Raw genomic sequence first — 22,440 nt, 5'->3', positions numbered from 1 at the left:
TCTCTCCTTTTCAGTTTGCCTTTTCGTCACCCGCTTCACTTTTTCGCTTTTCTTTCCTCTTGGCGAGTTATATTGAGCTTCTAGTATTACATGAATCCTACACTCGTAATGCTGTCCGATGAAGAGAGGAGAGATGCTTATGACGGAGCCATTCACTCACTCGGCAGTAACTAATTGTTTGGATCAGCAATTGTCATACAGCTATATTCTATGCAACTAACTGTTCTTACAAATTTCATACGCCTTCTACATTCATATTGAACCTGTAAGTTGCCTCAGACGCGCTACGCACACCATAACGCAACTATTGCACGGCGAGTGACACTGCGACGGCAACCATTAAGCCCCATATATACTCTATATTCCTTCAAAAGAATCGGACATGGATAAATCATAGTCCTAAGCGCTCAATTCAGCCATGCGCCTCTGCAACTCTGGTACCATGCGAAGTTGGAGGTCCAGCTCCTCCTTCTCACTGTAAGAATCGCAGCGTTAGCTCAATTCCCATGATGCAGCCGCCAAAACAACTCGGAGCGAAGCAACTTACTCTTCCAACTTTAATCTCCTTTCCCAGTCCAGGCCAGTGAAGATGTAGCTTCCCTGTCCATCAAACTGCAGAATCTTCTTGTGATACTTCCAAAGACTCCGTCGATGGGACACAGTCATCAGCGTAGTACCTAGCTTCTTGGCTGTTTCATACATGACTCTTTCAATCTCCAGAGTCACAGAGGATGTGCACTCGTCCAAAATGGCGAACTTTGGCCGATGATAGAATAGCCTAGCCATGGCTATCCGTTGTTGCAGACCGCCGGATAGGACATCGCGCCATTCCTCCTCGGCGTCCCACCCACCAGGGCGATCAACGACGGAAGCAATCTCCACAACTGATAGGATGTCGTAGAGATCATCGTCGGTAACACCCTTGGCGCGCATTTCGCGGACACCGTCTGGGTAGATAACTTGTTGGCGAAGTGTACCTCGCGAAAGATACGGGCGCTGAGGGATGTAGAATATGTCGTCAAATCGGGGTTTCTTGACTTGACCTCCGTAGACAGGCCATAGGCCGCCGAGGATGCGGAACAGAGAGGACTTTCCGCATCCGTTTGGTCCAACAATCAGAAGGTGGTCGCCTGGGTGTACGGTAAAGGACAGTTTGCGGACTAGAACATCGCCGTTTGGTGAAACGATAGGCACGTCGGTGAATTCAATGGAATCACTTTCCTCGACAACTCCACGGCCCGATAAGATGGCTGTGTTTTCTTCTGTGGAGGCGGAAGACACCAGCTTCTTCTCGAACCGGCCGGCTAAGAGGTCGTCCATAACCTCTAGCAAAGAGGAGACGCGGGCTGTGTGACCGGCTAGTTCGGAGATTTCTTTGTAGGAGAACATTAGGCGCCCAAAGGCGTCTGAGGAAGAAAGTAGCATTCTCCGATTTGTAACAAAGCCTGTTGATGCATGTCAGTCGTCATGCTGATGTATAGGGTTATAGCCTGGGTTCAAATACTCACTTTCGGTACGGTCGCCCATGGTTTGAGTGACTTGGCCGGGAATACGGAAGAAGACAGGAATACTGCAGAGGATCAATCCCAAGGCGCCCCAGAAGTACTTGATGACGAAGTCCTCCATAAATCCGTGGTACAAGCGTCTGCGAAGAATGCGGTTCACATGTTTAATCAAAGTGAAGTAGCCCTTATCCAAGGTATCCTTTTCTGCCTCATGACCGTGATATAGAGCCACCTCTTCGCTGTAGTCAATCAGACGCGAGTGCAAGAACCGAAACTCGCCTTCCAGGCGGGCTTCGTCGGCCACATATTTGCCGAATGGAGGCGTCAAGGCTCGCATGACATTGGCGGACAATTGCACCAAGAGGCTCATTATGAATAGGCCTTCTCCGCCCACACTCTTGGAGAGAGAGTAGTTGTAGATGGCCATATCGAGGATTGGCTTGGCCAGATTGGAGTACAGCTCTGCTAGGCTGTCGGAGAACCGCGAGACATCTACGGTGATAAGCTGGTCGGGGTTCTTAACCCGATCATCCAGAGCGGATATTGCATAGAACGTCATGTTCGATAAATACTTGTCATGGATGTAGTCTGTCAGGCGCTTGCGGTAAGAGAGGGCGAGTTTGCATTGGTGATAAGATAGCTATAGCAACACCAAAGGGACTTAGCTCCCGGTCCTTTCTCATCTGTGGATTATAAAGCCACTTACCATGGAGTTCGTGAATGTCGCAGGAACTGCAACTATCATCCACCATACCAGTCCCAGCAAGAAATCCTTGCCTCTCCCTCTCACCAGATTGCTAACCAGCCGGCCATCCAGTTCGGCCACATACAGACTCAGCAGTGTCCGCAGCACCAGGAAGACACTGTGCCCAAAGAGTAGCCGTAACTCCTTGCTCCGCCAACCGGGGATCACGATCTTCAATAGACGAAGCAGATTGCGAAAGAACTCCCGGTTGACTTCGACCTTTTTGCGCGGACGATCGCCGCCTTCGCCAAGACTACTGGTTCCAGGGCGCCGGCGCAGTTCTTCCTGGTGCTGGGAGGCGGCCTTTTGCTCGGAGATGGCATTATGGACGCGTTTCACAAGGGCAGCGAAGAGGGCTAGATACACAGTACGGGATATTTGTTTACGATGACGGAGGTAGGTGGCAGCCAGGCGGGAGAGGAGGTGTCGGATGGACCTCTCGGGCGGAAATAACTTGGACTGCGCAGCCATAGTTGCGACGTAAATCCGGAAGTGTAGTTAGCCGAAGTCGATGACGGCTAACATGACCGGTGAGGAGGATAAATGGAGAGAAAGGGAGACAAAGAGAAGGAGAAGAAGGAAGATGGAGAGGGAGAGGGAGAGAGATATGATGGGGGGGGGGACGAGCGAGGGGATGACGATGGATGGATTGGATGGGGGCTTGACATGTGAACAGGCCCGGGGGCTCCTTCCCTCCCCGGATTCTCGGGGCCTGCCGAGGATGTCTGCCTTATCTAAGCGGGGAATTGTTTACAACTCCATGTAACTAACTATTTATTGATTGATTTAAATTGATTGATTCATCACTCGTTTACCATCGCTAATAACTCATCCCCTAATAACAACAACCCGCCTCATTTCATCCCGTAATACCTAACCTCCTTTATGCTCCAGATTCGCCCATGCACCTTCGGCGCCAACGCCTTTGCTCACCCCTAGCCCAGATTTCCCCCCTCCAAACGTGAAAGCAAACAATTGGTGAAACGAAAGGAGATTGCCACCGCAGATACGCATCGCATATGCGAAGTAGATTAAAATACAGACAATAATGTCACGCTCGTCGGTGACTTATATACAAACAAGGGCCATCCTCTGCCGGCAGAGATCCCAGTCATCCGTCCATTCAGAAATAGTAGCCCCGTCGCCAGCTAGACGAGGGAAAAAGCATCTGTAGGTATTAACAAAAGCCATAAGTAGGCTATGATCAACCCAGCCAACTCAGGCTCCAACTTAGAAAGAAGCCTGCTGATCTGGTTCGGTATCGTCGTTCCCATTGCTCCTGCTAGACGATGTCCTCTTACCACTGTTGAATTGCGCAGCGATCTGGCTTTGCCGGAATTTCTCAAAGGTTTCCGCATCGTTCTTACGAGCGGCCCACAACTCCTCCACCGTGGTACCCAGACTTCCCAGTGCTTTGTCCGCATCCACACTCTCAAATGGTGAATGGGTCTGTTCCTCTTGCAGACGATCAAGTTTATCACGTAAGGCGGCCATATGAGACTCGTCAAACGAGAATGCCGACATATCATCGTCGGCCTGATCGAACGAAGGTCGGAGGAAATCGCGCCGAATGTTTTGTCCGAGACGGTGAATATGGCCTTCCTCGGAGGTCATGGCGCGTGAATGAAGGGACGTAATCGAGCTTGACCGCGATAGTCGGACGGCATATTGCTCCTCCTCGTCATCTGCCACGGCTTCAGCATCATTGAAGGTACCATTCAGCTGGGTGTTGTCGGACACAGGCCCGTTCCATCCGTCGTCGTTAGAACCCTGTGAGCTAGTATCCTGAATTGCATACGATGGGACGGACTGGGGTATGATGCGGGTCTCAGGATACTCGTCTTCAAATCGTTGGATCATGCGCTGTAAGGTGAAGTCAAGGAATTGAAGACGTCCTGCAGTGGAAAAGTTAATTAGCATCACCACCCAAGAAGGGGGGGGAAGTAAGTGAAACAACATACGGTAATTGGTGTCATTGCCGGCCTTATCTTCGCGCACAAGGGCCGACTGGATTCGCGACCGGATATTACGTGCCGACTCCAACAAATTCTTGGACATGTCACGGGGTCGTTTGGTGACATAGGACCTGGACTTTCTATGCCTGGGTGTAGTTGTGCCACTTGGGGGTCCGGACTGGTCTCCTGGCATATGGCGATCCACGTTACCGAGGCAAACACCGAGAGCTTTAACCACGCCGGTCCCTCCAATGACATAGTCCTCATCGGGTGCAGCCTCGTCGTCTTCCTCCACCTCATCTCCAGTACCGTGGCCGACAATATGCTGCAAGATCTCCGGAACATGGACAGCTGACCTCGTTGGTAAATCTGTTGGATCGGAAAATTCTGCTGCTATGGCACCTTGCTCCAGGTTTTTGAGAGAATAGGCAACTATCTGGGAAGCCAGAGCCTTCACAACCTCGTTGTTTTCGGCAGTTGGAACTTCTATTTCCACGGCTATAATCGTTCTGGATACACGAACTGCCGCCATCAAGGATGCATAAACAGCGCAGGCCTCTTCTTGATTGGCAGGGTCCGTTGCAGATGCCAACGCGGTGATGGCTGGGTTTTCGAGGATGTTCAAGTGGCATAAGCTGGGACATTCGGGGAGGACCTCAGCCAGAGCAATGGTTTGGTCAGGAGACAAGTTGACGTCGGCCAGATGGATGCGTTTGAGAGCCGGCATCTTGGGAAGAAATCGTCTGAAAGTTGCTAGCGCATCGGGCTGCATTGTGAAAAGACCTGGGTTGTGGGAGAAATCAACAAAGCGGAGGTCCGGCAATCTTGTCAGTCCTTGGAACAAGGGGTAGACAGTAGAAGGTGTGAGGGAACAGTCGGCCAAGCTAAGAGCATATAGGGGATGATCATCCGTGAAAGAAGATATGATCAAGTCCAGCTGGTCTTGAATGGGATTCCCACCCAGATCTAGCCCCTCGCACTTCCCTGCCTTGAGGTACCCAACGATGTGCTCCAAGCCTTCCCTGCTCAGCTCGTTGTTGGCGAAGCCAAGCCTCCTCAAGCCAAGGGTTGTGGCTGCATCACAGATTTTCTTCACATCTTCGGTCGTAGGTCGGCATTCGCTCAGCAGCAATTCTTCGAGGTGGTCCCCGCCAAAGCGTTGTGCAAGCGAATTCGCGAAGAGGGTCGCTACGTTGGTGACGTTTTGGGTTTGCGAGGCTCCTTTGTTGGAGCAATTGACAGGAATGGATGTCCTGGGAAGAGGAATGCCCGACAAGTCGATCGCCTTCAGAGATTTTGAAAGGTGAACGAATAGGCAGATATGACGCCATCCTTCTGGTCCGATTTTGGGGTTATCTTTTAGCGATACCTTCTCAACGACGCTGAACCGCTGTTCTTTCTCGGAAGTTACCACCTCGGCCTTTCTTCCCTTCCTACGCCGCTGCATTATCTGTTCCACAGTTCTAGTAGAAAGAAGTGCAGCAAGAATAGATCGCACCGAGTCGTCATTCAATGCGCATCTTTCAATGATGAGCTTCCGAACGGGTACAATAGCGAGCCAATCGCAAAAAGTAGCAATATCCTCGGCCGTCATAGGAAAGTCGCTGAGGTCAAGTACAGCCACAGTTCCTGGAGACTCAGCTAACGTGGAAGAGGGTGATGAGATCTCGTCAACAATCCGCTTGAGCACGGGCGTCTCGCGCAATTGACAACAGCGTCTATATATCCGGACAGGATCTGTCGTCGGATGACTCTGTGTCTTAGTACGGGTTGCGTTAGACGCAGGTGTTCGGCAGCCATACTCTTGGCCGTCAGCTGTCAGTTGCATGGGTATGGAGCCATTTGCTTCTGCCTGTCTGCGTCTTCTTTCCCTCCGCTCACGCCTCTCTTCTTCTGACCTCTTCTTCTTTTCCTGCTTTCGTGTTGGCTCTTTGGCCTCGCCATTGGCGTTCGCGTCGGCTGGCGGTGTTTCTGGTGACCCAGAACTCTTTCCGTCCGCCCCATTTGTTGGGCTACTCTTGTCCTTGGAAGAGACTGCAGCCTGGGGATTCTTCAACGCTGCAGCTTCATCCTTCTCTTTCGACTTGATATGCGATCGTTTGGACTTTTGATTGTTAACCTCCGGGACAGGACGTCGCCTACTACTCGCAGGGGGGCTGTCCTCATCAGATTCTCGATAGGATATCCCAGCGATCTCCACGTCCACACAGAAAGCGACACGGCGCAGTTTGGCAGGATTCAGATCGGGGATCTTGCACCTATCTCGATCCTGATCAATATTCATTACGCGACGTTGGCAGATCGTCCCAGTAGAGGCGGCTTTACCAGTGCCACCAGATGCGGATGACGAGAGTTTTCGGAAGGCGCTCTGCAAAAACGAAGGACCCTTCGGGGACGCCGAAGCAAAAGGGCTGTTCTCATTCGTCCTTTCCTCTTCCTTGTCCTTTGGAGAATAGGCCGCACCGAAAGGATTATGGGTGTCCATCTTCGAAACAGGAGAACTTGCCTTCGGGTTCTGCTGTGCCTTCATATTCGACTGCGATGGCGGGGTAGAGCCAGAGGAGAACTTGGAGCTCAGGCTCGATATCCATGAGTTTCTTCTTCCGGTGACCGGCCTAGGCGCGGTTTTCGGAGTAGCTGGCGATGTGCCAGTAGGCTTTCCCTCCACAGACTTGTCTTCATTTTTGACCTCCTTCGTGGCCTTTGCACCATCTTCTTGTAACGATCCCTTGGATACAGTAGGAGTGACGGGGGCTGGTGCTGAAGAGGTATTATCGGTAGTGCTTGTTTTTTCGAGACTTCGTTCTTGGGCAATTGTGGCATCTGAATCCGCAACAGACTTATCGCTAACCACTGATGATGCCGACTTACAGCGGGACAGATGGTCTTGCGGTCGAGTTAGGAGAGGGTACGCACAATTGAGCGATGTCCGGCTTACCTTTTTGCGAGTGATGCAGCCAGCTGACATCCACAGTCTCAATCCCTTCCATCTTGAGTCCGTATGCGATTTGATCACAGTATGCTAGATAAAACAGGTGTAAAGAGGGACGACGTCAGCTCGCTGATGAACAGCAAAGCGGCCGTCCTCAGGCGAAAGCTGAGCCCGGTTGGCGCGATAGTGGGATACAGATCGTATTTCGGAGGCTATATCGCTGCGCGTGTAGTCCAAATTAGAATGAACCGACAGATCGACTATGCCTCGCGACGAGAATTAAAAATCACAGTTTCAGCCAGCGGATGATTAGGAACGGTGACGGTGGGTACATTCCATCATGGTACTGCGGCGAAGTACTGCGGACATGGTGACACAGCGGAGAAACGGGGACAAGAACGTAAGACGGGCGACGTCAAGGGGGTGAAAAGGATATGACAAAGGAAAGGGGAATGCAATGAGGCACGGGGATGTCAAGGAGAAAGAGAGAGCTACTTTTTCAAAAGGGTCTAGAAGAAAAAAGGGAGAGAGGAAGAAAAGGGTTGCGGGCAAAGCAGACCAGTGAACTGAAGGCGATCGGGATGAGGAGGGAAGTGGCTCAACTGGGACTAGTGGGCATAGCATGATTCCCGCCAGTGGGGAGTTCGGCGATTACATACTCGAGTCCGTTGCGGAGAAATTACTAGACGGTATTAGAAATGGTATTACTTGTGACCATTTCTTACAGAGTCCAGTCAGTTCCCCCAATCCACGGAGAAGTACTTTGGCTCCCCTGTCGACGCTGTTGAACTAAGACAACCTTAGCACTCTGCGCTTGGTCCTGCACACTGCACACATTACAGAAGTACTTTCAGATCAAAAAGAAAAATACAATGGGTTGACTGATGATAACCTCACCCGATGCCTGCATCGAATGATGACCCTTTTGCCTTATCCCACCCCCCAAAAAATGGGACTGACGGGGTCTTCTTGCCACTTCCACACATCTTCCGCATATTCCGCCTGATTTGTTTGCCGAGGAGAATTAGAGGGAAGACTCACACGACACCCTGCCAAGCCCACCCTCAACCGGTGCTGAAATTACAAGTGCGTACGCGAACCCGCAAATCATCGATTTCCAGATAATCCTAAACCTGGGCGGGTTAGTACCGTTCGTTTGGAGCTGATGGTCGCATTCAGCGCCCGACACTACCAGAAAGTATGGGTACCGTGTACACAGTATGCAGTAGATCTTGGAGTTATTCTGGTGTGAGTTGTCCGTCCATCTCGCAATGCCTTTACCTTCTCCTGGGTTACGATGAATTGTGTGTATACGTGATAGGTTCCAGATACTCCTCTTCAGCACCTGACCCGATCGACTGCGATCCTACAGCTGCTTAGATCCTGTGTTTGGTCAATAATATAATATACTTTAGCTATGAGTCCATGTCAGTCCAACAGCAAGAACTGATCGAATGATAAGCCATGCGATCTCCTTTCCTGACACTCTCCTTTCTCCAGCTGCCCCTAGTTATTCACGATGTTCACCGTCATCCCAAGTCCCGCCCTTCAGTTTCCCTTTCGGGTGGCGTTCTCACCATGGACCATATGCCCATGATCATCACTCCTGCTTCTCACCGGACAACCATAAGATAGTGAGATTATTTCTCCGATCCATCTGAACGAAAGCAGACCGAAGTCCCAAAGAGTTGGTTCGATGGCAAATAACCCGGATAACAACTAAAAGTATAGTTACCCATGTTCCCATAGTACGTGGTGCCTTGATCCATTGAACTTAACGCGATCCACTTTATGGAACCCGAGAGGAGAACATGTTGATCATACACTGTAACCAGCAAAGCGCACCTCTTTTTGCCATTCTTACTCAAGTAGCCAAGTTAGTTAGTACTGAGTGCCCTTGGTGGGATACTAGCTCCGACGTATGAGGCTTGAGAGAGTGAAAAAGGATGAAAATGTCATACGGTGTTACACAGATCAGCCTGAAGCATGGATGATCTTTGCGCACAATATGCTTAAGTAGAGGAGCGGATGACATCATCTGCCAGGTGGGTTTGTCTTTTTTTTTTTTTTTTCGCTTAAGGAATGACATGTCATTCACTCATTCATTCTGTCAGATTAGCCTGGGGTTGAATATCTACCCACTTATACTTGGTACAAAGTAGTACTACACAGTAGCGTCCGATCTACTCGGGTTGGGTCGTTGTTGTTGTCTGTCTGCCATCAACCAACAAGTGCCTAACTAACTCACTACTAGTGACTAGTAACAGGCATTGTCTTCGTACGACCATGCCGAAGCATCCGCATTCATTCGGAATACCAACTCGTCATGGACTGTGTCAAAGCAGCATTAGTTCGATGAAGACAAAAATTTTCTTCCTGGCCCCATCAGACAACAAATGGGATAGGTTACATTCTCCGAGGAGGTATGCGAGACTGTCCAGCCAGCCTCATCATCTCGAAGCAATTGGCCGGACAGAGCAACATGTTCCGAGAGTGACGGCACAGGGATGGCAGTTAGGGCTTCAGGGCTAGACTGAAAAAGGACTAGTGCGCGATGCATGTTACCCAGAGCGGGAAGATGCTCCTGGAGGGGCTACACAAACGCTGGACTATGTACCGAAATTTGCTTGTTCCCCCACATATCCGAGCGGTCTTCGAACAATCCATCGATGAGGGCGAATCCACTTGGAATGAGAATGTAGGACAGTTGAAGGATGACGAGAACTTGTGTTGGTCCACTGTGACACTAACATAGCATATATTGTTGTGAAATCTACGATTTGTCTACACTTGCCATTTACCGGAGCACTTCTCAGATGGTCAATTAATATCCCATTGTGCGCGTTCCTTAATTGCTCCGAACGCAAAAACTCAACCCTGCCATATAAACTCCGGTCATGAAAATTTCATCAAGACTACTGGATATCACAAAAAAAAGTAGTAGTGGGCAAGAAGAACCTTAATTCCCCTATATTTCAAAGAGAATTATCAAACTTTTTGACTATCGCACTCAAAGTTTCTTTTTTGGGGTAAAACCATCAAGCACGATCGGCCTTAGAAGTCCGACATTTAAGCAGCAAGCTCACGGATCTTCTGCTCAACACGCTCCTTGCGCTGCTCGCGGGTGAGGCGCTGCTGGCGGAACTTCTTGCTCTCGGCCTTCCACTCCTCCTTGGTCTTCTTCTCACCAGCATCCTCGTCCTTCTTGAAGGGGTCCTCACGGATGGCCTTGTGGGCCTCAGTGTAGAGCTCCTCAATGTCACCAGCCTCAATACCAGCCTCCTGGTACTTGTGGAACTGGGAGGTGAAACGCTCCTCATCGTCGTCGGCAAGACCCTCCATGTACTCAGCGACGTGGCCACCGAAGATGTAGTTGCGGAGAGTCTCAGCGTCGAGCTCCTCGGACTCGATGTCGAAACCGGGGAAGCGGCTCTCGGAGTGGGGGACGAAGATACCACCGTCGGAGGCACCCTTCATGGCACCGAAGACACGGGCACCAGTGGAGGTACGAGCAAGACCAACATCAAGGAAAGCCTTGAAGGGGCGGCGGGAGCCCTCGTCGGTCTCAGCAGCCTCGGTGAGGGTGTACTCACCATCGGCCTCCTCAACACCGGGGAACTGCTCATCCAGGCCGAGCTTCTTGAGGGTACGGCGGGCAAGGAGGAGACCGGTGGCGTAGGCGGCAGCCCAGTTGGTCAGACCGTTGGTGATGCCATAGCGCTTGAGCTCGTGGGAGTAGGCGCTGGCGAAGACCTTGTCACCGGAGATCTCAGAGTAGACGATCTGGGTGATGATGTCGCGGTTGGTGAAGCGGACGACCAGGCGGTACTTGGGGGCGTTGTACTTGTTCTTGGCCTGGGTGATCAAGCGCTTACGGGCATAGTAGTCGGTCTTACCCTCACGGCGACGACGGTACTTGGTCTGGTAGCGGCTATAGAAGGAATTTTATTAGTTTATGCCAAATTTTGCCAAATGAGGTGTCTTGTGAATTTCTTACCTGTAGTAAGCGCTGTTCTTGACGAGCTTGTGGAAAGGCTACAAGACAGAGTCGAGTCAGCAATTTGCGCTTCAGAGAAAGACCGTCCGAAGCATCTTGCAAAGACCCGTTTCCAATCCCACAGTGCGGTCGCCCATGTGGGATGACCTGAAATTTACGTTCAGGCGATGGGGGAATTTGCGTTGAAGTCGGTTCCCAGTCTCTTGAGAATTACAGCAAAACTCACCATCTTGACGGTTGCCGCTGGTTGATGACGGGGTTTGTCGACGGTGGCTGCAAAGGAAGAGGTGGGAAATTTCGTGGGATGTCTTTTGTGGAAGGCTTCGCTTAGCGTGGCTGCATCCCGGCGCCAGACTGCGGTTGGCCACGAGCGGCTGAAGGACCGAAGTATGTACCACCACCACTACCAACCACCAAAACCACCTCTTCTCTTTCAGCATCTTTTATTGGGAGAATTCTCACATCTAGAAAACTGTAGGCTGACCGAATATGATCTATCTGGCTGTCTGAAGTATATGATTTACAGCCGGGGTTTCTCTGGACTTTCTAACAATTGAAGACCCGTCATCTTCTCCAACTCCTTGACAGCATCCTGGGTCCGCCCCAAATTAACCTTCAGGGTTCGCATGCCAGCTTTCTTTGCGCCCTTGAGGTTCTCTCCAATGTCATCGAGGAACACAATGTCAGACGGGCGAATTCCACCTAGGCCCTTCTTTCTTGCTACATTTTCCATCTCTTGCAGCGCAACCTGATATATTTTCCCATCTGGTTTCCTGAGACCCGTATGCGCAGATGAGATAAAGAAGTCAAATTGCGACTTCTTATCATCAATGTCTGTGTTGTAGGGATGTCCATCGGGAAAGATGACTGTGTTAGACAGAGCCCCCATGATGAACTGTCCTGACTGCTTCAGTTTCTTCAGAGCAGGAAACATGTAAGGATCCGGTGTCCTAGACACCCTCATCATCTCCCAGAAGAGGAACTCCGCGTCCAGGGCGGGTAATGGAGGAACCGATGTTGGCGCACTATCCGGGCGCTGTTTCTGAAGTCTCTCATGGAAAGCCTTCCACAGGTCGGGGTTTCGTAGATCCTTATTGAACTCCGTGAAGAAGCCGGCATCCATCTTGATCTCCCCGCGCTCGAGTCTGTGCCAACTGCCGTTCGGCGACGTACGAGAGATGCTGAAGTTTACCCATCCTGGGGGAATGTTGTGGGCCAGCTCATAGTCCAGAATAGCCTGAAAGGGAGAAACGACCTGCAGCTTAATCAACAGACTGTTATTTTTGGGTTGGGCAATGGCGCAGCCTTACACACACTCCTCCGATGTCGAACAGCAGGCCTATAGGCCGTTGGTTGTCAGCCATAGTAGCAATACACTGGTCGGTAAAAGTTCTGGGGAAAAGTAGATTAATAGCGATAGCAGCGACAAGGGTGATCTAGATGCGAGACGAAGATGTCGCTTGATGTTTGTTCTTTGGTGGAGTAGTTAGTAGTAAACCTGGGGTCCAAGTTACCGAGGTTAGATACGACAGATCGGTTGCTGCTTATGGTTTGCAGTCAAGGTCCGAGGCAATGAGAGCTGCAGGGGTATTCCAGACCCTGGAGGCCAAACCTGCGCCGCCGAAGCCCTGCAATATCAGCGGTTTGAAACGTACAAATCATCAAGAAGCAAGGAGACTATTGACTCAATTTCTTGCAATGATGGGCGATCGATGGCAGGTTGGCGGAAGGGGGCACTGCGTATCCGTCACGTGGATGCTTATCGATAGCGCCGGACGCGTTCAGTGAAGCCGAAATCGCGATGGTCCTCTTTTATCCTCTGGACGGATCACAATCCCTCACTATGGAGCCATGGAATCTACTCGTACCATCTCCGAGCTGAAGTCGTCCTTTATCAGGGCACAAGTCCGAATTCTATCTGAAGGCCTCGAGCCAGCCGAGGACTGGCGAAACTACGCCGCTGAGACCGAAGAGGATGATCTCAGTGATAAAGTGGTCGGTGATGTCCTACAAAAGTGTAAGTGCAAGCATCCAGAATTGAGTCTTCACTTTTACCAGCCTGTAATTTCAGCACAAGCTTGCTCACCCTGTACCGTGGTCAATAAGCATATCATTCTTCAAATTTGCGTATGTTTCTAATGAACCTATGGGACACCAGTAAACGCCGCTTTGAAACAACACAGTCGCATCGTCTATTCCTCTCAAGCTGTTCAGCATGTCGCTCAGCAAATTACCAGCCTATACTGGTCATCGGTGACCCAGGCAATCCCCAACCCGGGATCTTTGTTAAAAGGAGTCGAGAGATCAGTGGATCTATCCAGTCATCTGTGAGCCCTGGAATTCCGCTACTGGGAAATGGGATAGATCTAATATCGCAGGAATATCGCACAACTCCCGTTGGAGCTGGAAAACCAATCCGCGAGCGAAGCACAGCGGGCTAGGTCTGGGATACCCCTCGCACCGATCGCAGTTTCAGCTGGTTAATTGTGATACAGATACCAAGAACTACGGGAGCGTCTGACGGATCTGGATCGTTTACGGCAACAGCGACAACGGCGCCTAGATCAATTACGACAGTTGCAGCAATTACTGGAGCCGTTCCGGGAACCGCAGAAAAACATCCAGCCTAATCTGGTGACGAGAGATGGCGAGCTAGTCCAGGAGTTAGACAAGATGAGGATGCTGGTTGCGCGAGTTGGCGGTCGAGTCGAGCAGGGAAAGAAGAAACTGGGCGCTCAGGAGCAAGACAAGCCGTATCTGGGGTGCGACCAGAAACTAGATGCCTTATTGGACATGACGTGATGACAAATAAAGAGGAAGGGCCCGGCTAGAATGACTTTATGCATTGAATGGAATGAAAGGATGCCCGAATACCTAAATCGCATGCCTTGCCTACATTTATGAGAGCGTTGCGCCTCCGTACATAATAACCTTTGGAGATTGAGAGTGCGGCATTGCCGGCAAAGAGGTCGCACAGATGCATGGCAACCATTGCAGCTGGATAATCAATCAGTAGATCTCAATTTTCTTGGACTCTTCGCCGCGGGTCTCCTTGGGCAGCTATAATTAGACGATTTCCCATGCAATTACCGGAACTTTGAGAAGTTGCAAGGGGGGTACCAAGCGATTGACTGCGGCTGCAACGATCATAGCAAGTGCCAGTGACAGACCAGAAGGAGCGAGAAGAACGAGAGCCAAACGGTTGTTTGGGACTACAGAGTAGCAACAGCAGCAGCAGCAGCAGCAGCACTTGCTCTGTTCCTTCTCTTTCACTGGCTCCCCCATTTTAATTTCCTACCCATCTATCGATTTCCCTTCCTCTTATTGTTCCTTCATTCACCACACTCTTTTTGTCCTCTCTTTCCCCCTTTGGCATAACTCCCACAAGTTAGTTTACCTATTGTCACTCGACTTGCAAATGGAGAATTCTGGCGCGGCCACCGCCCCAAGTTGTGGCGCTGCCGAGGCTGGTGCTCGGCTGGAATCCTCCGAATTCCCGACGCTTGACTGTTTTGGCTTCTCCGCGGCCACGGTTCACTATCAGGACGAGGTGGATGACCCTCATCGACCAGCTTTACCTGCGGCTTCTCCATTGTCTGCTGCTGCTCTCACCGCAACGGTTCCTTTCCCTAGTCTTGACGATCTGACTCCGACCGCGCACACCAATAGCTACAGCAAAAGTGAGCCCTCTTCACCCGGCATCATCAGCGCGTCTACGCCTTCCCCTGATTCCAAGGCACCCTTTGTGCGTGGGCATCGCCGCCGTTCCACCCACGTTACTCGTCGTGACCTTGAGAAATTCAGAAAAGAAGTGTTGGGATTAGAGACCTCTGGGTTCGGCTTTGACGACGACCATAACCTCCCTAAACCGGATCCTGCCGTCGATCCCGAGTTCACCCTATTAAACAACGCTTTTGACACCGCAAACATGTCGATGAACAGCAGTGGGGGCATGACTGGTAGTAGCCCTGGGTCGGCCATGTTTGCCAGCTACGGCGATGGCTCCGGCGGTGCTTCGGGCATGCCCAATGTTCCCCGTCCCTCGATGTCGCCTGCGATGCCTCACCCACCGGCTCAGGTCAACGGCGGCGGAATGCCTGGTATGAACGGCGCAGTTCCTATGAACGCGGGCCATCAGATGGACCTGCATCACCTCTACGATATGGTATTGGAGTTGAGCGACGTGTTGAAGAACAACCGTGAAATGACGAAAAGTATAGTAACTAGTGCTGAAGAGATTATGGTATGTCTTCCATCGAAGTATATATATAGTCTGGTTTAACCTGGCTGACAGGGACAGAAACGTTCTGGATCGGAAGGCGCCAACCCGACCCTGCAGCAAGTGAATGGGGAAATCACTGGTAAGGGGTTGCTTGGATGTTCCTGTGTGGACGGCTGCTGACACGTTTAGGTGCCCGTATTACCGAGCTCGAGCGTGCCCTCGCCAAAGAGAGACGTTTAGTTGAGGTCTTACGAACCGAGCAGGCGGAGAACGCCAAATTGATCGGTGAATATGAGGCGACCCTCGGGACGATGGTCGAGCAAATCCGCAACTACTGCCAAAACAACAACATGCACTATCTGTCTCAGAAACGCCACTACAACAACCTGCTCCAAGCGGAGCGTGACTCCCATTTGGAGAGCCGCTTAGACCGTGACTACTGGCATGCGCAGACCATGAAGTGTGCCGAAATGATTCGGACGGCGTACCGTCTCCGCTCCGAGGAGGAAGAGCTGCCTATCCGAATCGTTGCAGGCCTACAGAACGAGGTGCGGGCGTACCGCAATGCGCTTGGTATGGAGCCCGAGAGGCCAGAGGACGAATTTGGATGGGAGATCTTGAAGGATGTCCCCGGCAGTGCCGAATGAGACCGACACCGTGGGCTGCCCATACCCTGGTGGTTGGCATTGACTTTGGTGGTGTTGCACGAGCTATAACGATTGGTTACCGATATATTTGCGTTAGAGGGAGCAGGCGTTTTTGGAGCAGCTGATTTGCGGCTACGGATTTTCCCGGCGAAGATACCCATTGTTGCATGGCTTGTATATGGGATCCGAATGAGATCCGTTAAGTAGTTTTATGTATTTCTATACCTGTGAGAAGTGGGAAAAAGAAGGAAATGCAATATTCGTACAATTTATTCAGTATAGAATACCTCGTCCAATACCTTCCACCACCCAGGACCTTCAGCACTTCCAACAGCCCCAGGCACTGGACTCTCCTACACACAATAGTATGTAAGCATCACTGACTTCCTCTTCATCTCGATAAAGTGATTGAATGATGAACATACCTGCATCCCATCCGTCAAAGCCCACCACTCCCTGACCTTCGGATTCGCCTTCATGCGCTGCATATCCCCCTCAAAGTCCTCTCCCACATACTTGAATGTTGCGAACAGCGTCCGCTCATTATCGAAGAATATAGAATCTGCACATAGCCCCATATTAGCTTTTACACTTGTTTTATATATATATATATATATATATAATTGAGAGAATTCTGGGGGAAAAAATGTACAATCGCAAATATTACACTCCTTGATCTGCTGCAGAACTTCGGGCCATACGTTCGCGTGACATTCTTTGTATGCGGCGATGGCGGACGGCTTGAGGTGGACGATTTGGGCGATGCGGCGAGTGGGCATTTTTGCAGTTGGTGGATCGGGGAGGTGGATTGAGAGAGAGGTTCAATGCTGGGTAAAGTATGAATGCTGGGAAGTGAGGATAGGGGATGATGGTATGGTGGTGTATATGTATGCTTTTATGTGGATTCGGGGTGATGATGGCCCGAATTGGGGGATGTGATGGGCCGAGGGAGGGGTAGTTCATTGTTATAGTTGGAGTGGGGGGATGATGTTTATTTGATGTGTAGTAGAATAGAGTTGTCTGTATAGCAGATATAGATACATATCTTAGTTTGGTTAATACTTAGTTGTTTGATGAACTACTTACTACTAGTAAGTGGTAGATTTTTGTTTACCTTTAGCGGTGGCCTCGTTTTAGTATCTGCGGTACTAGTACTAATATACTACTACTAGTATTCTGTCTGCTCTTGGATCTTCACTGTGATAGTGATGATAACATGCATGATCTACTACAGGAACTGTAGATTAGTGGTAGCATCTACTACTACTACTAGTACTACTACTAGTAGTAGCTTGGATAAAAATATCGTGCTAATTCTTCTGAGTAGTTAACCATGATATTTGTATAAATAAATTCTTCCACTCGACATCCTCCCACCCATCCCAATTGAATATACAGAACCAGCAACTTAGTATAATTCCTCCTGATTCCATAACATTACAAACTACCCACATCATACACCATCCAACATAACAAATAGTTACACCCAAACACCTTATCCGAATCAACGATCCCCAATCCATCATTATACACCACCAACCCAAAAAATAAAAGTAATTACATTAACCCGCCATACGTCTGGCCCTCCTTCTCCAACTCCTCATCCTCCTTAATATAATCCTCAAACCTATTCACCACCCCCTCTTCTTCCCCATGATGCGAGGGTTGACTTTCCTCTTCGTGCAGGTTGCTCTGCTGAGAGGGGTATTGGGCGCTGTCGTTCTTCCCTTGGCTGGCACTCTGCTGGGAGTGGGAGTCTTGGTGTTTGTGGTGGTGGAACATTTTGTCGAAGATGTTTTCGTGGTCTATAATATATATGATTTTAGTATATAAATTGTATTTATATAAGGGGATGGTGATGGTGGTGGAAATGAGGGATGGGGTCACGTACGTTGAGACATTTTCGTTGGTATCTCAGATATTTATATCGTAGAAATAGTATACTATGTAGTTAATTCAATTTCAAGTTAGATAGGATAGGATAAATGGAAGAATCAAGTTATATCAATTGTAGTCAGGTAGAATGGTTCTCCCGATCATATGGTTAGCTTCATATAAACGGGCCCGAAACTCAAAAGTATTCGCTATGCCATCATCATTGCGCTTTGACTTTCCGCTGTCTTCCGGGGATCTATTATCCGATCTACATTTGGGCAGTGCGTGCTGTATATGGCTTCTAGAATTTGTGTCCCATGGTTACTTCGTCTGCTTCATGAGTTGCTAACTCGGGCAGACGGGGCTACTATACGCGTGCGCAGACTCGGTGGAGGAACTAAAACCACGACGAAGATCAGAAGAACAGCAAAGTAAAAGCTCATTCCCATATATATTGATTACTATATAGACATGAAATCGCATGTGCTAGACTATCATCAAGATCTTTTCATAAACAAATAGTAAATGCATCACTGCCTCACGACCGGGTTCTTCGCCACCGGCCGGATCCACGAGATGCATACGTTCGCTGCCAGCGAAATCACCCCGATGATCCAGAGTGATCGAGCATAGTGCGACCCATTGTAGCGGAAGATAATGGCAAAGATGATTCCGCCAAAATTGCCCATGCCGCCGACGGCACCCGACACGACACCTATCATCATTAGTACAGAGTCATCCAGAAGAAGTATTAACGGGAACTCACCATTGGCAAATGGGTATACATGAGGCACCAAAGAAAAGATGGCACCGTTGCAGGCTTCGAGGAAAAAGGCAAGCCCGGCCATGAGGCCGAACATGGTTGCCTCGGATTTGGGGTTGGTCAGTCCGATCGCGAGTTGGAAAGCTCCCGTGACGAGTCCCAAGCAGACCAGCAGAATCTTCTTTGACCATAGGCTTTGTGTGGCCCGATACAGAAAGTCGGCCAGGAAGCCACCGGCCGGTCGGCAGATAATATTCAGTAGTCCGAACATGGCGGCCCATCGTCCGGACTCAGTTTGTCCCATGCTGGGAAAATTCGCTACATAGTAGTTTGCCAGAACGGACTCGATGGCAAGTTCTGCACCGAACGTGCAGGCGTATGGGATGGCGACGGCTGCAGTGAACATACTGAAGAGCACGTTCAGGGCCTCTTTGCGTGTGGGTGCTACGACCGTGTCCGTCCGCAGCGCGTCGAACTGGCCAATTTGCTGGGACTCGGCTCCCAGGGAGATGGGGGTCTGGGCGCCGCCTTTCTTTTCCACATCCGCCATCATATCGGACACCGAGGGGGCTTTAGACGGAATCCCCGAGTTGACATTGATGATCTTGCCCTCGGACTCAGTGGCCTCCTTCACCCAGAGATGACGCTCCGACCATTTCCCCGTCGGCGTGTCCTCACATACGAAGAGCATGGTCAGGGCAACCCCGACGATGATGATGAACGGCACGATATATGCCACGCGCCATGCTTTGTGTGGTGTCAAGCCTTGGACTTTGACCAGGGAATCGTACACAGCGGGCATAACGAAGCTGAGACAAGTAAGCCAAATGATCAAACAGGTACAGTGTTCAACGTACAATGTGATTCCACCACCAGCATTGCCCCAACCACCAGCCAGAGCATTTGCGGTCCCAACAATCTTCTTGTCAAAGAACCCCGTGCACCAGACCTGGCATGGGACAAAGGTACCTCCGAGGATACCCACGAAGAAGCGCAGGGCAATCAGGCCATTAGGAGTGGTGACAAGACCCGCCATGGCAGTTGGAATCGACCCACAAAGCAGCAGCCCGATGAACACCAGACGAGGACCGAATTTGTCACAGAGGGGTCCGGCTACGAATCTCACAAGCAGACTAGCACATGGTCAACGGATGTCTATATATCACCAGGAGTGTGGAGGCGGGCAAGGCTTACGTCGCAAGCAGAGCAACAATGTTCGAGTTTGCTACCTGCGTCTCTGTCATGTTAAGATCTTGGCGAATGGTGTCGGTCAACTAGATGAGGAACCTATGTCAGCCTTTGTCCATGCATGCGTCCGGGTTAGGAATCACTTACCAACGGTGGAAAGGCATACCACGACAGGAAAGCCACCATAAATCCCAGCCATGAGAAGAAGAAAACTCGACCATACTTGTCAAACGGGTTGAGGACGGGAATGGACTGTGCTTTGCGATTACTCGGGTTAATCTCCGGAGAGGCAAAGAGGAGCTTGACGCGATCCATCGCCAGACAAATTCCGTCGATGGAAGATCAATTGATGGTAAACTGTGTCACTGATGAGACAGCAAGGATGTAAAGTACAGGAGGGCTTCAAGTATGCACAGAGAGGAAGGGTATCACGACAACGACGAAAAACCACCACCAGGGTGTATTAGATGCAAGCAGACAAATGGACGACTGGGTCCCGACGGAAGAGCAATGAGACTGGAGAGTGTGGTATAGGGCAATACAGGAGAAATAAGACCGAATTAGATCGATGGAGAGGTCGTGTATATATAGACCGGTGCTTCGGATAGTGTCTCAAGAAGTGGAAACGTTCTTCTCAGACGTAGGAAACGCTCCGACACCCCCGTGTGGGAGGCCTCATTCAAGGCATCAATCTATCTAGTTATCTATCTCCTAGGAGGGTCAGCGGTCTGATTACCATTTGATTGATGCGTGTGGCTTGCTTGTGATAAAATTAAACGACACAACATTCAAGGAAACATAAATCAGTATCTCCTAGGAAATGGGTCAAGCCCAACACAGTGTGGCAGCAAGAAAAAAAAAAATTAAATAAAATATTATCAGCAGCAACAACAGCGAAATAAACAGAACCAAGGCAAGCGTGTGAACTCAATCTAGGAGCAATGGCCGGGGATCCACAGCTGGCAGTCGGGTTGAGCGTGGCTGTGGATACTGGGTCGCGCGGTAAGAGAAATCGTCCAGCGTGAAAGCCGGAGTCACTAGTCATGGACCTAAGCAGGAAGATGACCTCAGGGTTCATGGCATGGCGATCGAGGCCCAGTTCATGACCCTCATCAGGAGGCGTGGGCCAACGAGACCAGTGCTGGAGATAAGCAAGGGTCTCTGCACGGCAGTTTGGGGCATGATTGGCATGGTTCTGGGGAACTGATAAGGATAAGGTAGAAGATCTGGATAAGTAACTCCGCGGGATTGTAGATGGGAAGAAGGATGACTGTTTGTGTATTTCCGGGAGGGATGTGGGCGTTGAGGGATAGGGAGGGGAGGAATGGTAGAGAGAGATTGGCGAGAGATAGACTAGTCATACGGAATAGATAGGGAGGGAGACCCAAGGGAAAGAGGCAGCCACACTCAGGCACTCACTCACTCATTCATTTACTTACTCCTACTAGACTAACTGTAACTGTATCACGGGATGGAGACGCGGCCTCAGGAAGCGACGCGGTCACTTTCCATTTCTCTCATCCTGAAATAGACATTCATAAACAAAGAAGAAATACAAATAAGAAAAAAAAATAATCAAACCCACCGGCAAGTGGGCCATCGTCACCGCAAGTCATCCTCAAACCTCCGGCTGAAATACTTTGCAAGTCCTAGTAGTATCCATTTCCCCTTCGTCTACGAGCTAGCAAAAAATTTTCCCTCCTCCTGAAGCTTGCCATTGCTTGACCTTGCGAGAGTCTACAGCATACATCCCCAGTCGGGTATAGTAGGAGGTGCCAGCTACTATGCCGTACTATAGACTACTCCCGTAGTGGCCAGCCAGATGGGGCGGCTGTAAATTAATAACGGGGGCCACTACCTCCTTACGTATTCCTCGCCTCTTTGGCAGGTGGATATCCAGTCATCTAGTACTGTACGTCGTTGTCTCGACCCGGTTTCGAACTGCTTCAGGGATCCATCTCTCTTCCGTCCGGATGGAAGATGTACAAAGGGAAAGCAGAAAAAAAGAAAAGGGGGTTGCAGATCGACTGTCTACGTAGTACAATGATACTTCTTCACTCCCGATATAGGAACCCTCGGCATCCGATTTCGTATCAGACACTGGAGAGATAGGCTGAAACTGGCCGATAAGGAGACCCAAACAATGAGAAAGCAATCCCAGTTGGGAAAAATTGTAATAAGAGGGAAAAAGAAATGTAATGCACGGGCCACCTCGTGGGCTGATCCTTGATAACTCCCTCGTCCCAGCCAATCAGCACTCGCCCATTAGGGGGCCCCGGACAAGTTGACAGCCGCTGCCCTAAATCGGAACGCCGGGCTGCTTTTGGTGCAAAACTGGAATTGGCCATGCAAGGCACGCAAGGTAAAACCACAAAATACAACGAACGCTCCTCGGCTACGAACGGCTGCCCCGGGCCCCCAGTGTAAGCTTCTGGAGGCCGGACTAGCACCTGCTCACTTATGTATGGCGTTCCGAGCATGGACTAACAGCAATTAATATAGGCAGCAGTTGCATCGGGCAGAATATGGCACCATCTTAATATCCACGATGGGTTCCAGTCGTCCAGTCGTGTGTGTCGTCTGGGGGCTCCCTGGGCCACCACTAAGGATT

At 50.3% G+C, this 22,440-nt stretch overlaps 14 protein-coding genes across 14 annotated transcripts; 6 read left to right on the top strand and 8 right to left on the bottom strand.

Moving 5' to 3' along the window:
- Nucleotides 1–399: 399 nt before the first annotated feature.
- On the bottom strand, nt 400–2,721 carry An08g05780 (uncharacterized protein; the record flags this gene model as incomplete). The annotated part of the gene is made up of 4 exons (XM_001392658.1): nt 400–475; nt 548–1,445; nt 1,509–2,145; nt 2,212–2,721. 4 exons carry the CDS (start codon nt 2,719–2,721, stop codon nt 400–402), a joined length of 2,121 nt encoding a protein of 706 aa, XP_001392695.1.
- A 332-nt stretch (nt 2,722–3,053) lies between these two features.
- Nucleotides 3,054–3,441, bottom strand: An08g05770 (hypothetical protein; the record flags this gene model as incomplete). Its single annotated transcript, XM_059749085.1, has 3 exons — nt 3,054–3,085; nt 3,129–3,203; nt 3,327–3,441. 3 exons carry the CDS (start codon nt 3,439–3,441, stop codon nt 3,054–3,056), a joined length of 222 nt encoding a protein of 73 aa, XP_059604063.1.
- A 39-nt stretch (nt 3,442–3,480) lies between these two features.
- An08g05760 (uncharacterized protein) lies at nt 3,481–7,195 on the bottom strand (the record flags this gene model as incomplete). Its single annotated transcript, XM_059749084.1, has 3 exons — nt 3,481–4,145; nt 4,212–7,058; nt 7,144–7,195. 3 exons carry the CDS (start codon nt 7,193–7,195, stop codon nt 3,481–3,483), a joined length of 3,564 nt encoding a protein of 1,187 aa, XP_059604062.1.
- Nucleotides 7,196–7,269: 74 nt separating this feature from the next.
- An08g05750 (hypothetical protein) lies at nt 7,270–8,517 on the top strand (the record flags this gene model as incomplete). Its single annotated transcript, XM_059749083.1, has 6 exons — nt 7,270–7,363; nt 7,451–7,560; nt 7,727–7,870; nt 8,166–8,278; nt 8,317–8,385; nt 8,466–8,517. The coding sequence occupies 6 exons, from the start codon at nt 7,270–7,272 to the stop codon at nt 8,515–8,517; spliced, it is 582 nt and encodes a 193-aa protein (XP_059604061.1).
- Nucleotides 8,518–9,423: 906 nt separating this feature from the next.
- On the top strand, nt 9,424–9,892 carry An08g05740 (hypothetical protein; the record flags this gene model as incomplete). Its single annotated transcript, XM_059749082.1, has 2 exons — nt 9,424–9,630; nt 9,728–9,892. The coding sequence occupies 2 exons, from the start codon at nt 9,424–9,426 to the stop codon at nt 9,890–9,892; spliced, it is 372 nt and encodes a 123-aa protein (XP_059604060.1).
- Nucleotides 9,893–10,206: 314 nt separating this feature from the next.
- On the bottom strand, nt 10,207–11,363 carry An08g05730 (60S ribosomal protein uL18; the record flags this gene model as incomplete). The annotated part of the gene is made up of 3 exons (XM_059749081.1): nt 10,207–11,068; nt 11,135–11,172; nt 11,361–11,363. 3 exons carry the CDS (start codon nt 11,361–11,363, stop codon nt 10,207–10,209), a joined length of 903 nt encoding a protein of 300 aa, XP_059604059.1.
- Nucleotides 11,364–11,461: 98 nt separating this feature from the next.
- On the bottom strand, nt 11,462–12,498 carry An08g05720 (uncharacterized protein; the record flags this gene model as incomplete). Its single annotated transcript, XM_001392652.3, has 3 exons — nt 11,462–11,598; nt 11,696–12,389; nt 12,445–12,498. The coding sequence occupies 3 exons, from the start codon at nt 12,496–12,498 to the stop codon at nt 11,462–11,464; spliced, it is 885 nt and encodes a 294-aa protein (XP_001392689.3).
- An 89-nt stretch (nt 12,499–12,587) lies between these two features.
- On the top strand, nt 12,588–12,903 carry An08g05710 (hypothetical protein; the record flags this gene model as incomplete). The annotated part of the gene is made up of 2 exons (XM_059749080.1): nt 12,588–12,611; nt 12,658–12,903. 2 exons carry the CDS (start codon nt 12,588–12,590, stop codon nt 12,901–12,903), a joined length of 270 nt encoding a protein of 89 aa, XP_059604058.1.
- Nucleotides 12,904–12,985: 82 nt separating this feature from the next.
- An08g05700 (uncharacterized protein) lies at nt 12,986–14,357 on the top strand (the record flags this gene model as incomplete). Its single annotated transcript, XM_001392650.3, has 6 exons — nt 12,986–13,151; nt 13,293–13,461; nt 13,513–13,575; nt 13,630–13,896; nt 14,080–14,146; nt 14,247–14,357. 6 exons carry the CDS (start codon nt 12,986–12,988, stop codon nt 14,355–14,357), a joined length of 843 nt encoding a protein of 280 aa, XP_001392687.3.
- A 195-nt stretch (nt 14,358–14,552) lies between these two features.
- On the top strand, nt 14,553–16,003 carry An08g05690 (uncharacterized protein; the record flags this gene model as incomplete). Its single annotated transcript, XM_001392649.3, has 3 exons — nt 14,553–15,377; nt 15,435–15,495; nt 15,546–16,003. 3 exons carry the CDS (start codon nt 14,553–14,555, stop codon nt 16,001–16,003), a joined length of 1,344 nt encoding a protein of 447 aa, XP_001392686.1.
- Nucleotides 16,004–16,272: 269 nt separating this feature from the next.
- On the bottom strand, nt 16,273–16,782 carry An08g05680 (uncharacterized protein; the record flags this gene model as incomplete). Its single annotated transcript, XM_001392648.1, has 3 exons — nt 16,273–16,356; nt 16,429–16,565; nt 16,656–16,782. The coding sequence occupies 3 exons, from the start codon at nt 16,780–16,782 to the stop codon at nt 16,273–16,275; spliced, it is 348 nt and encodes a 115-aa protein (XP_001392685.1).
- Nucleotides 16,783–18,408: 1,626 nt separating this feature from the next.
- An08g05670 (uncharacterized protein) lies at nt 18,409–20,144 on the bottom strand (the record flags this gene model as incomplete). Its single annotated transcript, XM_001392647.3, has 5 exons — nt 18,409–18,593; nt 18,645–19,450; nt 19,499–19,774; nt 19,836–19,915; nt 19,977–20,144. The coding sequence occupies 5 exons, from the start codon at nt 20,142–20,144 to the stop codon at nt 18,409–18,411; spliced, it is 1,515 nt and encodes a 504-aa protein (XP_001392684.1).
- Nucleotides 20,145–20,237: 93 nt separating this feature from the next.
- An08g05660 (hypothetical protein) lies at nt 20,238–21,036 on the top strand (the record flags this gene model as incomplete). The annotated part of the gene is made up of 3 exons (XM_059749079.1): nt 20,238–20,357; nt 20,421–20,555; nt 20,839–21,036. The coding sequence occupies 3 exons, from the start codon at nt 20,238–20,240 to the stop codon at nt 21,034–21,036; spliced, it is 453 nt and encodes a 150-aa protein (XP_059604057.1).
- A 278-nt stretch (nt 21,037–21,314) lies between these two features.
- Nucleotides 21,315–22,309, bottom strand: An08g05650 (hypothetical protein; the record flags this gene model as incomplete). The annotated part of the gene is made up of 6 exons (XM_059749078.1): nt 21,315–21,351; nt 21,411–21,478; nt 21,556–21,621; nt 21,696–21,770; nt 21,865–21,942; nt 22,034–22,309. 6 exons carry the CDS (start codon nt 22,307–22,309, stop codon nt 21,315–21,317), a joined length of 600 nt encoding a protein of 199 aa, XP_059604056.1.
- Between the last annotated feature and the right edge of the window lie 131 nt (nt 22,310–22,440).

This window comes from Aspergillus niger (genome assembly GCF_000002855.4).
Source record: "Aspergillus niger supercontig An08".
Classification (NCBI taxonomy): domain Eukaryota; kingdom Fungi; phylum Ascomycota; class Eurotiomycetes; order Eurotiales; family Aspergillaceae; genus Aspergillus; species Aspergillus niger.
The sequence above is the reverse complement of the archived record's forward strand: the minus strand, read 5'-3'. Positions and strand labels throughout refer to the sequence as shown.